Genomic DNA, 15000 nt, shown 5'->3' on the forward strand with positions numbered 1-15000 from the left:
TCTCTTAGTTTCTAAAACATACTAGCATGAATGCGAAAAAGAACCATGGAGGGTAAAATGAGGGTTCATATTCATCTGCTTGTTAGTAATAAATACCTATATATAAATATTTGAGATGAATAAGTGTGTTCCTTTCCATGTGCTATAAAGGAAATGACACTGAAGGAAAAAATATGTATATTTTCTTAAAAACTTACTCTTAATTTTGTCAGTGAGAACAACCTGGAGCAATAAAATGGTGACTGGGCAAGTTCTATGGCTTAAATGGCCATATTTAAGAAATAGTAGCAATAGTCCTCTTAAGAATCTTAATGATAAGGAATAACATAACATTTTGATAAGGATGAGTATATTCGAATGAAGAAATACGAAGTTAGCTGTTAAAAATTAATGTCCCTATATTTTGTCTTTGTTTTAACAAATGCTATTTTCTTAGAGAGGAAAACGTGAGCAACGTTACCTAACATTTGAAGTGCCCTCTTTGCCTAGAACAGTTGAATCAGTTTTCATACCCAACAAAATGGTAGCTCACTACTGTTCTGGTATAACAGGAGTGCAAATTTTTATTTAAGGACGTTTACAAATGCCAAAGTAATATAGGAAGCAGATTTTCTTTTCATTGGTCAGAAATGGAAAAAAGTTGAAAAAAACCCTTGTGGAAGTCTTACTGTAATTCCGTTATAAAGTTATCATGGTGCCAAGTACTTGCGCCTTGTTGTTAAGGTGCTTTCACTCTATACCCTGTAGTCTACCATTTGTAAACACATCTTTTTGATGTTTCTGCCAACATCCTGGCAACAAAGCAGTGCAATTTCAAATGAGCTAATTAACTTAATTGTTGATGAAGCATGAAACAGTTCATTCACCCTGTTAGCTGCTCCATGACAACATAAGAGTCTCAGCCTGTGAAGTTACTCATCTCCATAAACCTATCTGTAGCTCTCTGTTTAGATCTCTTGTATAGCAGAATTGTGCATGGAAAATGCTTCATAAAAGATGGATATTCTCATTTGCAAAGGAACCTCTTAAAATTAAAAAAAAATATTTATCACTGTATGAAGAAGTTAAGGGTACACCAAATTTTGATTTTAAGCTAGAGAAGCCATGTAATTTACCATACAAATACACACTCTGATTCTGAGGGCAACAAGTAACAATGTAGATGAAATAGATGTATTTCTTAAAATTTTAGCCTCTTTTAACTTTCATGTCATCGCTCTTATTGTTAAATATATGTATGTTAAATATCATTATTTAAAGTAAGGAATAGCAAGCTTGTGATTAAAAAAAATAAACCCGTAAAATATGTCTGTTTGAAATTATATATATTCTATGACTCCTCAAGTAATTTTACTTAAATTTTTTATTAAAAACTTGGAAATTTAAGTGAAGCCTGCACATGTCTCCTAATAATTAATGACACTATTACTGTGGGCTACTATTTTCCGTTCATTCAAAAACCTCTATTGAATGATTTGTAAAATATTTCGATGAAGAGGTAAAGACGAGGTCACCTTCACTTCTGAACTCAGACCGAAGCCTGACTGCGGTCATGCACTTGTTGGAACACACAGAAAGCGCAGTGTGCCTGATGACGGACTTTGACTTCCTCCTTTCAGCTTTGTCTTGTTTATTTACAACAATGCGCCTAACACTCCCACATAATCCACCCCCTTCCCTGAAAAAGGTAAGAAACCTACTTTAAAAACTGTCCAAAATCTTCACAAATGCTTTCACAGCCTGGCCATTTGCAAACTCCATGGCCGTACAGAGTGTGAGAAGCCCCAGTCTCCTCGTGCGACGAGCTGTAGCAAAAGAACACGGCGTCAGATTCATCTCAAAAAGCCATAATCGTTGCAGGCTGCTAGCACCTGTCAGGTTACGATCAGTGACAAACAGGTCAAAACAGGTCAATTCAGCTCAGAGCAGTCAGAAAAATTTAATCGTTCTATTGAATAGTTCAACTGCCAAGGCTAGATGATGTTCCAATTAGAGGAGAAATAGAGCCAAAGATGACTGTTAATAAAGGATGAAAAACTAAGAGGACTGTATAATATCATATGCTAATCTTGCCATATGACCTTAATGTAACATTTACCTCTAAATAAAAAATATATATTCATATGTGGTCAAGTGAAATAAACCTGTGTTTTTAAGAAGGTAATAGAACAGCCACCATAAGATTTTTGAAATGCACTTTTTTAAAGACGATATGGACCTTTAGGATCATTTAAATTGCTTAATATTTATGTGTGGACCATATATTATATTTCCACTAGTTACAGCTGATAAAAAAAATTCTACTTTGGAACAGTATTTATTAGCTATATCCTTCCATAATCACCAAAGACTTTTGATAAGTGAGTATTATGTCAGATAGAGAGATCCTAGAAAAATCAACCAACTTCTGCAATATATAATCATCAAATTAATCTCAATTAAAACAACAGCATGGAAGCATTCAGAAGCATACCATTTTATAATAATGAAAACTAACAAGAAAAATTTTTCATGATACTCAAATGAAGACCAGAAACACCACCAAATTCCAGCATCCTATTTTAAACTGTACTGTAATCAAATATACGTTTCTCTAAAAAAAAAAATTTGTTTAGGAGAAAGAATTTGTTGCCGCTAGGCAGGTACTCATATTACACAACAGAATACTATCAATCCACTCCACTCAAATATGTAGTCTTTACAGCTAAATGCCACAGGAGCCTAAGTCACTCTGTTAAGAAATCCTGAACTTATGTTTCATCCCTTAAAAAGATATTTTTCATGTTGAGCAATGTTTTAGCTTATATATTTTATGTAAATTGCTTTAAAGGAACCTGATTAGATAGCTTTATGCTTAAATGAATGGAAGTAAATGGACAAAAGTACATGGGTGCTCCTTTTGCAAGGGCAGTTTTTATACAACTAAAGTAAAACAGTAAGTTGAAAATCATCTAACATAATTCAATGTTGGTAACTGAAAGCAAGTAATTTTTCTTTATGAATTTTGAGTCAAATTTATTCAGTTACCACCGTAAGTTTATGTTTATATATTTATAAATTCCATCATGCTACACTAACAAAAAAGGCAAACCAGATATTCCATCTTCTGGTTTATTACATCTGTGTTTATATCCTTACGTATATTGATTCTCCGATATCTACGGACGTGTTCTTAAACACATATTAAGCACATGTTTTAAAGCATATGCTAAGGGGGGATGTGGATGCAGCTTTAATTATTCAAAAGGGGTTCTTAAGTTTAAAAATGGTAAAATATTCTCATTTCAGCAATCTGGTTCATCACAACATATTAGCCATAAAAATAATGTTGACACAATAATTCCACGTGTACTTATTAAAAAATAACTTTCTTCAGGCAAATTCCCCACCAAATCCATCAAACTGCAAGCATTTGAACTGTTTTCTGTAATGAAAATAATATATAAGATAAATAATCTAAAGGTTTCTATTTAATTTGTCCTATACACTCTGTCCTTGTTAAGTACAAATCATAATCTTCAGTTTTATGAATGGTGGAAGTAAAAGTTGGTGACAGATAAATATAGAATAAATCTCATGAGATTTACCTGTCCCGCCTTGCACTTAGGACTGAAGACTGTCCATTCACTATGGAATGATGGGTTATTGGTGGTGATGCTTTGGAAGTGGTGGAGGAGGTAGTCGAGGAGGAATTGTTAGTAGTGAGGTCTAGCCCTCCATGTTTAATGCCATTGTCTTCCATACTGTGAACTCCAGTCACTTCTTTCCATAACTGCTGAATCTCAGCAGGACTTAAGCCAGCTATAAAACGAAAGAAAGCCCCACTAATAAAACAAGGTAAAGTTCATGTAACAAGCTTAGTGTTATTACCGGATTAATGCCAACAACAAAAGTGATGTTACCAGCATAATTAATATACAATAATAAATCACTTTACACCATCAGCACCGTAGCCTTTCCCGTGAATAATCAGTTATTTGCTCAAGACTACCAATTTGGGAATGGTAGGGAATGATCCTATTGGAAATAATATCAAGGATTAATGGAAAAACCCAGCAAGTTCTATTTGAAAATTAAACTTTTTCAACTTTTAACAGCAGCTTTTACTTATTGCTAGTATTAAGTTTTTATCAGTGAGTAACTGAAAAAGAAATAGAATTGGAAATGAGATATATCAAAAGAAATGAAAAGAAAAAGAGGAGGGAGGATGATAAACAAAAATGTCAGGAAAAAGACGTCAGGGAAAAACAGTAAACATTCAACTTAGAAGGAAAATACATTTGACAATTAACTTTGACAAAGTTTTAGTTTGCTCTTTCTCAGACAGGCAAACAAAATAATTGAGTTTCACTTGGAGGTGCTAAATAAGCCAATATGATTACCTACATGGACCAATTAAGCAGATAATACAGAAACCTCATTTTATGACCGATAGAATAAATGAACTACTCATTTTAAACAACACCCTGGTTCAGATCATGCAAATTTATCAGATTTATGAAGAAAGAAAACAGAAAATCAAGACAAAATGCTTTAGCTTTTAACTATAATTTTGAAATAAGGAATTGAGAGATTCTTGTTTACAGTATTTGACTCATAAAATAGTACTTATATGTGCCAAGTACTATGACTTCGTGTATTCTTTCTGTACCTTATGCTTCTTAATACTCACTAAATCCAATGGCGTCGATAACTATATTTTAACTAGTTCATGGATAAGGAAACAAAGTGAGAGAGAGAGGTTCAAAAATGTATCCAAGGTCACAAAGCTTCTGTGTGGTAGAGCTTTGATTTAAATCCAGGCAGTTTGATTTGAATGCCTTTGCTCTGAAAATATTATATTAAAAATATGAAAACTACTGAATCAAAGATATACAGGGGGAAATGCAGTTGTAATTATGATTGCTATCCCTTATTCAGCATCTGCTATAGTCTGGTGCTTTACATTCAAAACCTCAATTAACCTCACCTGATGTTAGGAATCATTACAATTTACAGATGAGGGCATGACATGGAGGTTTAGAAAGATGAAAGATGTTACCAAATCACTACGCTCATAACTAGTGGACAGAACTCAAACCCAATGCACGGTGGCTCCACAGTCTAGGTGCTTTATTATTACGTTCATCTACAACGTCTACCACGAGGGTGGGAGTCCTTGTCAAACTATGCCCACCCCCCTACCCCAGATGCTCTGAGTGATGCGGATCCATCCAGAGGTGTGTGGGAGAGGAGCAGGACAGAACAGGCAGGGGAGACTAGGGGATGATAACAGAACATGATGGCGAGGAGAGTGAGCCCTCTCGCCCCTACCCCTACAAGTAGAAAAATCATCAATCTGGACATCGGGGTAAGTAGCCCAAAGTGACAGAAGAATTCCCACTGCTCCAAACATAACTTCTGGTCAAATTATTCATCACTGTGGTAACCTTAAATTGCTATGCCTATCACAATTTCTTACAGATAGTTTTCCTGAAAGCTATCATTTTGGTGATTCTGGCTCCTGAAGATTTTAAGACAGCCTAAGATTGAAGAAAAGGCAGGCTAACTCAGGTTTTCAGTTATTAAAAGCTATTTTTCCTGTATAAAAGAGAATGGCTTAATAAAGGAAGGTATTTCTCGGTTACATAGGAAATAATTTCTATATAAAGATCATTAATTGGGGTGCCTCAGTGGCTCAGTCGTTAAGCATCTGCCTTCGGCTCAGGTCATGATCCCAGGGTCCTGGGATCGAGCCCCGCATCGGGCTCCCTGCTCGGCGGGAAGCCTGCTTCCCTCTCTCCCACTCCCCCCTGCTTGTGTTCCCTCACTCGCGGTGTTTCTCTCTGTCAAATAAATAAAATCTTTTTTTTAAAAGAAACATCATTAATTATTGCTTTAGCTCTAGCTTTAACCTAGGATTCTGAAACTTTTCTGACTGTAACTTTTTGATTCCCCGTCTGTATGAGTTAGGTGTCCTCCCAGCAAGGCTCCGCTAGCAAATCCTCTTTCCTGACCGCATCCACCCGTCTTCTGCACGGGAGTTCTCACCATCTGACTCGGCCTCTCTCCCCCACCATCAGCTCTTGCCCAGACCGTGGCTCTCCTTTCCTGCCTTCCTGCTTTCCCCTTGCCCTGCTACCATTTAACACTCTTCAGATATCAGCCCAAATTTATCGCTTTAAATGTAAAGTAGGCCGTTGCGCTTTCCAGGGAAAGCCTCCGATGGCTTTCTAGAACACTTTGGAAAAAAAACACAAGAAAAAAGGGGAACAAACAACAACAACAAAACCCCTACTGCGGCCTGTGAGGTGCTAGCGTTTATTGCCTGGGTCTTGCCTGCCTCTCTGACCTCGTCTATTGCTCACTTTCTACATCTCGCTCTGTTATCCTAGCTTTCTTCTGCATCTTACATGCATCGAATGTTTGCTCTGACTCTCCCACAGCACAGGTGACTCTGTCGCAGATCTTCCCATGGTCTCCTCACTCCCTTCACCCCGAGGATTCAAGGGTCACCTCCTCCGAGAGGTGTCTGACCACCCTAGCAACCACTGCCCCCCCGCCCCGCCTTGCCTTCTAGCATTCTCTGTCACCTCACCCTGCTTTATTTGTCTTTAAATCATTCACCAGTCCCTGAAACTATATTATTCGTTTGTTTGTTTTACCTGTTATCATCAGTCTCCCTCTACTATAATGTAATCTTAAACTGGTAAGAGTAGGGATTTCTTACTTGACCCATCTATCCCCAGTGCTGAGAGCAGTGCCTGGTATGTGTTCAATAAGTAATAGCTGATTTAATTGATTATCACAGATTCACACAGTTCTCGAAAGCATTTGGGTTTTCACAGGGAAGTTCTGTGGCTCTTGAAGGGCATAGTATTCATGAGCACTGCCATCCCGTAAGGCCAAAGTCTAAAGGATTATAAACGGTACTAGCTGATTCTGATAAAGTTTTATATCTTGGCTGAAGACTCTTAGATGTTTTTAGAGACTATATCAGTTAAAAATGTTATTAATAATTTAGTTTTTGAATTTTATCAATTTAGTTAACCTAAGTATCCACTTACCTTTTTTTTTTTTTTTTAAAGATTTTATTTATTCATGAGAGACAGAGAGAGAAGCAGGCTCCCCAAGGAGCAGGGAGCCCGATATGGGACTCGATCCTAGGACCCTGGGATCATGACCTGAGCTGAAGGCAGAGGTTTAACCATCTGAGCCACTCAGGCGCCCTCCACTTACCTTTTAAAAGCAGACTTCTCTTACACTATTCATTTGTGTTGAAAATCGGTAGTATCAGCATGATATCACAATGATATGGCAACAAATACTAAGCATATAAACATTTGATGAATAAGCCACCTGTTCATGATCCAAATAAGGACCCTTAATTAACCGAAGAAAGAAATGGTTTTTAAAGATTATAGATAAGAGGGGCCTCTGGGTGGCTCAGTTGTTAAGTGTCTGCCTTTGGCTCAGGTCATGATCTCAGGGTCCTGGGATCGAGTCCTGCATGGGGCTCCCTGCTAGGTGGGAAGCCTGCTTCTCCCTCTCTCACTCCCCCTGCTTGTGTTCCTGCTCTCACTGTGTCTCTCTCTGTCAAATACGTAAATAAAATCTTAAAAAAAAAAAAAGATTATAGATAAGGGGCAGAGAATAGATGATGTCCAAAAGAGATTCTCTAAAGTGTCTGCATATAAGACTCACTTGCGGACATTTTAAAACTTCCGATGCCCTGACCATAGCCCAAACCAATGAGATCACAATTTCTGGAGGTAGGACACAGGTATCCGTCTGCTTCTGAAGCTCTACACATGATTCCAATGTGCAGATAATTTGGGAGGAAAACTGTTAAAAGCAAAAGCAAACTATCACATTGATTACAAAACAGTATTCACATCTACAATTTGCTTAGCTCTTTTCTATGGATACAAAACTATGAATATGAAACTATGAACCAGTCAGTTTTGTAGAATTTTGAAAATTTTGTGAGTTTTGAAGTTCTGTTGATTTGCAAGAATTAACTGATTTTTCAGGCAGTACTAGAACACGTTCAGTATGGCCTAAACCGTGTTTTATGCAACAGTACTCTTCTAAACACTCCTAATCAAAGAGATTGAAGAGGTCTGTGGTCCCTATCTTGGAGACTCATGACTAATGTTAACGTGTACACCAGTTCCAAGATATCTAGGAACAACAACAAAAATAGCAGAAAACTTGAGTCTCTTGTTTAACTCAGCGTTTTACAAAGCCATTTGAGGATAAAAAGAAAAACAACAAGAACAAGCTCTTTTTATAATTACACTAATTTATTTCAGTTTTAAATACTGGGTGTAGGCTTAGGATTAATTAAGTGATCTCCAGCCCCATCCCTTGAACTGCAGGCTACCTATTTATAAACTTGAAGATTTTTTTCCCCCCAAATTAACTTACTTCAAAACTAAACTTCTGTTTATTCAGCTTCTCTGACCCCCAACTCAGTCTTCGTCTCTGTTTTATTAGATACTTACCCAGGGCTTCTGAATACCAATCTTTTCCACGCTTTGGAGCTAATCTAAGATCCCAGGCCGCTATTATTATCCCCATTTTTGAGATGAAGACACTGAGGAACAGAAAAATTGAGTAACTAGCTCTAGAGCTAATGTGTGGCAGGGCTTCTCACATTTTTAGGTCATTGCTCACATAACCTCTTTCTAGGACTCCGTCCCTGGCCACCCTGTCTACAAGTTCAACCCCACCCATTTCCTGTGGTTTCTTTCTTTTGTCCTATCCTGACTTTTAAAGTTTTTTTTTTTTTTCCCTTAGCACTTACCGCTATATATGTTACTTAATTTACAACGTAAGTTTTGTGGTGGCAGGGATTTTTGTTCGTCTTCTTGACTGCTTTGTCCCCAGTGCCTGTAGGACTGCCCACGTGCATGAAAGCTCAATGAATACTGAGTTGTTCAAGTGCCCGGAACACTAGGGTGCTGGCAAGCTGGGAATCAGTGGACTAGACAGACCATCAGAGAATGATAGTCAACTTAAAATCTTAAGTAAGGATGATTCAATTTTCTTAGTAACTTATTTCAGGGATAAATATAGACAATCCTAGTGCCAAAAAGTTGTATGATTATGCAATTTTAAAATTAAAATTCCACGACGACAATAAATCAAGAAATGATAATGGGAGATGGCTTTGGGAGGATGACTTGGGCTTGCTCTCATTCATTGCCAGTACTACAAATAAGCATTAAAGGTTTGTTTTTCTGGAAGTTGAATGAATAAAAGGATGAATTCCTAATCAAATCACATGTAATACCACAGGTAAAGCAATTAAACAATAGTTCCTTAATCCTGGATTCAGAGTTTGTGGAGTAACTACTGGGTGACAAGGCGCTGTGCTAAGAATTAATTAAAATTTGATAATTCACATCTAGATTATACATCCTTGGGGCACACAAGGTTTAAAAATTTCAATGGCTTTACTTATTTGTAAAAATTACATTAGCAGCTTTTTCACACTCAAAAATGAGTCTTTCAATGTCCTTTCATTTTCTAGGTCTACTAATTAATTTTTAATATTAAATAAATAATTTTTATACATTATGATGTAAAGTAAGTCTACTGTGATTTTTAAAATTAGCTTATCTTATTTAATAGTACTCTGCTTATGTTCTAGGGTTACTTATAATTAAAAGTAATAAAAGCAAATTTTGGTAGAAATAGTATCATTCATATATTTTATGAAAACAATTTGATATTTAATAATCTGAATTATTGAACTATTATCAGGTAATTTTCACTTTTCATCTTAAATTTTACATTAAAAAACACTAGTATATGCACATGGCCAAAATAACTGAATCGTAGAGAAGGTTATACACTGCAAAATTAAATTTCCCTACCCACCTTCACCTCTCTGCTTCCTTGTTCTCCTCTCCAGAGGCTATCCTTCAGAGATCTATGTGTTCATTTATAATTTGCCAAATCTAACATATTATTGACTTATATTTGACTGGGGGCCTACTTTAACTGGCTGGTGTAGTGCCCGTCTCTAAAATGTATGTTTAATGAGAGGTGCACCGAGTATATTTTGCCCAAATGCTGAGTTAGAAGGAGTAAAACACCTATTTGGCTAAAACTGAGACCAAAGGCAAATATCTCCACTAAAGAAGGAACTTTTGGGATACTGGAATACATCTGATATATACAAAAATTCCTTCTATGATTTCACTATTAAAATTTTTATAGGCTACATTTTGCAAGTTTGATTATTTTATTTAAAAAACCCATCATTTTCTCAGTTTTCTCCATCATGAAACTTTAATACGGCAAAGTTAACATTCTGCTTTGGAGTCTTCCTTCAAGATATAAAGAAGTGACAAACAGAACTTTAAAAAGACTTATGGCTTAAATGGAGATAAATTCATTTTAATGTATGCATGCGAGTATACCAATTATGTGACAATTAGAATGATGATATAATTTAATCTCCACCTATCTTATTTACATCTTCTCAAAAACTAACTCAACCCTCTTAATATTTCCCTATGTATTTAACGTTTTGTAAGTTAGTCTTCCTGTTTTCTTTGTTTTTGTTTTTTGTTTTTTTAGAGAGGGAGGGTGGGGTGGGCAGAGTGAGAGGGAGAGAGAGAATCTTAAGCAGGTTCCACACCTAGCTTGGAGCCCCACATGGGACTCGATTTCACGACCCTGAGATCATGATCTAAGCTGAAATCAAGAGTCAGTTGCTTAACTGACTGAGCCACCCAGGCTCGTAAGTTAGCTTTTTTTTTTTTTTTAAAGATTTTTTTTATTTATTTGACAGAGAGAGACACAGTGAGAGAGGGAACACAAGCAGGGAGAGTGGGAGAGGGAGAAGCAAGCTTCCCGCTGAGCAGAGAGCCGGCACAGGGCTCGATTCCAGGACCCTGGGACCATGACCCGAGCTGAAGGCAGACGCCTAATGACTGAGCCACCCAGGCGCCCTGTAAATAAGTTTTTATACATAAAATTAACAGCATTCATGGTTAACTTTGCAAAGTTTTATTACTGCAGTAATAAATGTACATTTAAACTTCAGCGCTTACTGATGGAGTTTTCGCATGTAAAACCCCAAAGGAGAGTTTCCCTCCAAGTCACAAACTGGAGATTGGTATTTAAAAGGGAATACTAAGATGCTAACAATAATTCTGCATGACATGTGTTGTTCGTATTGCTGGCACTGTTACCCTGATTAGATACAATGGCAATCTCTGCAAGCACATGACCACAGATTAGGCAAAAAATCAAGATGCAAGAAGTGATGTTGAAATAAGCATTTGGCTATTTAGATTTCCATAAGCAGAGAATGAGTCAAAGCTAAATAGCTGATTTTGGCCGAATACTCATCCTAAAGACAAACTTGAGCACATTCCTAACTCAGCATAAAGGACATTATTATATTTTATTTTAAAATATTTCATTTTATTTATTATTCAACAGTTCTCCCATTCCCAACTCATCTAGTTCTAGAAGGTGTTAGTTCAAACTAGTGCTGGCTAGATATCCTAGCATTCCCTGTTTGGTCTTTCAGACTGGTCACAAAAGCGTTACGTTTTAAATCAGTTTTATAAATTCAAAAACATGTAGAAAGTTGGAATGAAAGTTTTAACCACATATATTTCAGTTCCCGTAGTCATAGGAAGCCTGTGACTATACTGTGTATTGGAATACGGTGACTTCTATCTCATGCCAAAACATATCAAAAGTTTGAAGCGTATGCACAATAATTTCCTATTACCTATAGACAGTGGTACTGGATCACGATAATGTGTCACGAAGTAATTACTAGCTGACATATAAACTGTACTATCCATGGAGTAAATAGTTTCATAATCAGTATTTTATTTGATGTTGATTTACAAATCCACCCTTTTGTACTTGACTTCTGTATACCTACAGTCACTCCATATGTGCATTTAGAGATGGTAATTTCATTGCCTCTTTTACATTAAAATCCAATATTACAGTAATATTCATGATGACTTTAAATGCTTAATACTTAAAATAATTTACTTTAAAGGGTGGTACGATACATTATATCATTTTGCAATACAGAGAAAAATGTCTATAAATCTCCTACTCTTATCAAAATTATTATAATTTTGTTACTTCTGTCTCATTCTCATACACTTATTTTATATATGGTTGAAAGAAGTTGGAATTTTAAAAAGTAGCCTGAGGAGGCTGTGTTAAATCATGGGGATAAATACTTCAAATATGGCATATTTTTAAAGGCACAATGAGATCATCATGTATAAATCCTACTTGGTTCCATGGCTAATCAATCAACCAACCAAAAACTTGGTGCAAAGTGAACTGGGAAACTGGTAATAAAAATTTTTAAAATATCTAAAATATTTTTATCTGAAATAACCAGTGGCTAGAGCAGAAATAATTCCAGGCTTACATTATCTAACAATTACTTTTTTACTTTCTTCCATTCCAGCTTTGGGATTCCAGCACCACCCTAAGAAATTATGTTCCTTTACTATAGCTGCTTTATCTGACACATTCTGCCTGTGTTTGGCTGGTGAGTCTCCATAGTGGCACTGTTCATACTACTTCATCTAAACCGTGAAAACACAATGATGACATTCATGTTTTTTGTTTAAAATATAAATATTCTGCTCAAACCCAGATGTGTTTTCAGATTTATTTCCTTTTCCTTGATGTTCTCTATCTTGTGTGTTTAATCTCTCATACATTTTACGGACAGTACAAATAGAAAAAAAGGAAAAAAATGATAATTCTATTAAAAAAAGCTCAGAAATAAGAAAAATTTTATTTGAAAACTATTAAAATGGTTATATCATAATAAATTTCCTTATTTGGCAAGGTATTTGTATGCTTGTTTTGGAAGAATATTGTACTTAAATTACATTTTGCTTCTGTGAACATCTGTTTTAAACTTTCTTGAAGTGTTTGTTTCAATGGTTTTACTCAAATAAAATCATGATACCTCACGCTTCTTTCTACTGAGGAGATTCTTATATGATTAGATACTAAATATAGATTTTTATATAAATTTTATTGAAAAAAACCAGTGAGATAAATTTATTGCTTCTGTTTTAGTGTAGTTTCTACCAAAGAAATCCATGTTTACATTGAATTAATTTATACACAGCTTTCTTTTCTTTAAACTTATTTCTTCATTTGTCCTCAAATTGTATTTATTTTTGCCGAGAACAATAGTTTATGAATAGAACATTCATGGGGCCCGGTGACAACCATGATTTATTCCAATTCTCTCTGGAATGGTGCAGAAAAGTGGGTTTATTGCCTTGTTTTTCTTTCACTATGTAAACTTTATCTTCCTTGATTGCCTAGGAGTGATTCAGTCAGGTGAATTAGAGGATCTGAAGTCAAGGGAAGTAGGGGATTCTGGGAAAAATATGCCACAAAGACAGTAATTTGATAAATAAAGAGAAAAATATTTACTACAAAAATTTAAATTTCATGTGCCCTAAACAAAATTGTATGCATTTTAAAGACTGTCTTTTACTTTTATTTGCCTAATTTTATTTTTTCTATTTAATTGTTCTTGATTTTCTTTTCTTTTTTTTAAAGATTTATTTATTTGAGAGAGAGAGCATGAGGGGGCAGAGGGGCAGAGGGAGAGAATCTCAAGCAGATTCTACACCCAGCTCTGAGCCTGACGTGGGGCTCGATTGCACAATCCTGAGATCATGACTTGAGCCAAAATCATGAGTCTGAGTCGGACGTTTAACCGACAGAGCCACCCAGGCGCCCCTTGATTTTCTTCAGTATATCCTACTGAGTCAGAAAAATGAACAAAAAAATACTACTACAATGTGAATCCCTTTGTAACAAATATAATTAAAGTCCATTTGGATTAATGTTCATTCCAACAAAATCCAAATGCAAATTAGAATGTGCTTTTATGAAGTTTAATGATATTTTACTTTAACCTGTACTAAGAATTTTAGCACCCAAGGAGTCATTTTGTTTACCATTATCTTTTTTTAAACTAAGAATGCTTTCCATTTCCCCAAAGTTGAGTCAAATGATGAATATATACAATTGTATAATTTATAGTGTTGTATTATTGTACCATATTATTGTATTATCAAAGCCCATCCAAAGTTTTCTTATCAGAAAAACAAATAAGAATTCTAGAGGGGAGGGGGGTGGGAGGATGGGTTGGCCTGGTGGTGGGTATTGAGGAGGGCACGTTCTGCATGGAGCACTGGGTGTTGTGCACGAACAATGAATCATGGAACACTTCATCTAGAACTAATGATGTAATGTATGGGGATTAACATAAGAATAAAAAAAAATAAATAATAGAAATGCAAAAAAAAAAAAAAGAATACAGTTGGCAGCTTTTTGAAGCTATAACTTTTACAATATATGCACAGGCAATTTTATTTTAGAGAAAATAAGATCAATCTGGTCCCATGACGTATGATGGGGTCCTATAAAGCATAACTTGGAATGGAATATGCTTTGTAGAAATACAGACTCTTTCGTATATGTGAGAGTTTCAGTGTGAAGATTAGGAACCTCTTTTTTTTTTTTTTTTTATCAGTTCTCCACCAAAACTCCTTTCAGCTCACTTTTGTTAAATGGAGTGTTGTTAGCCTTCCCACTCATCTAATTCTCTGCAGGTCTTCAGTGTATATTCAATAGTGCTATATTCAATAGTGCTTAAATCGGGTTGCCCTTATAAATTATTTTCCGCCACAAGACTAATAAATACGCATTTAATATCTAAGAAAACACTGGCAAGCAGTTTTTCTTGAGACTCAGGGATTTTACTCCGCACTGCTTTCTGGCAAGCAGTCTGGCAAGCAGTTTTACCACACACCTGAAAGCAGTGCGGAGTAAAATCCCTGAGTCTCAAGAAAATGGGCCATGCAACCGCGTTAACGATCGTGTTTTCATAATAAACCTGCAGGTCGTAAAAGCAAAATTTCTCAAGGCAGAAGGCAGACAGGCCATGAAATGAACGGTAGAAAGGGCAATAGGAGGAATGAA

At 35.9% G+C, this 15000-nt stretch overlaps 1 protein-coding gene across 1 annotated transcript in view; it reads right to left on the reverse strand.

Moving 5' to 3' along the window:
* Positions 1–15000, reverse strand: part of FOXP2 (forkhead box P2) — a 548145-nt gene that overhangs the window by 48675 nt on the left and 484470 nt on the right. The window contains exons 10-11 of the mRNA XM_081800223.1: positions 3588–3801; positions 1701–1805 (exon numbers count right to left, since the gene is read on the reverse strand). Coding sequence (XP_081656349.1) covers positions 1701–1805; positions 3588–3801 — 319 coding nt within the window. The remainder of the gene's footprint in view (positions 1–1700; positions 1806–3587; positions 3802–15000) is intronic.

Source organism: Leptonychotes weddellii, chromosome 12, assembly GCF_054177405.1.
Source record: "Leptonychotes weddellii isolate Sample4059 chromosome 12, ASM5417740v2, whole genome shotgun sequence".
In the NCBI taxonomy this organism is placed as follows: domain Eukaryota; kingdom Metazoa; phylum Chordata; class Mammalia; order Carnivora; family Phocidae; genus Leptonychotes; species Leptonychotes weddellii.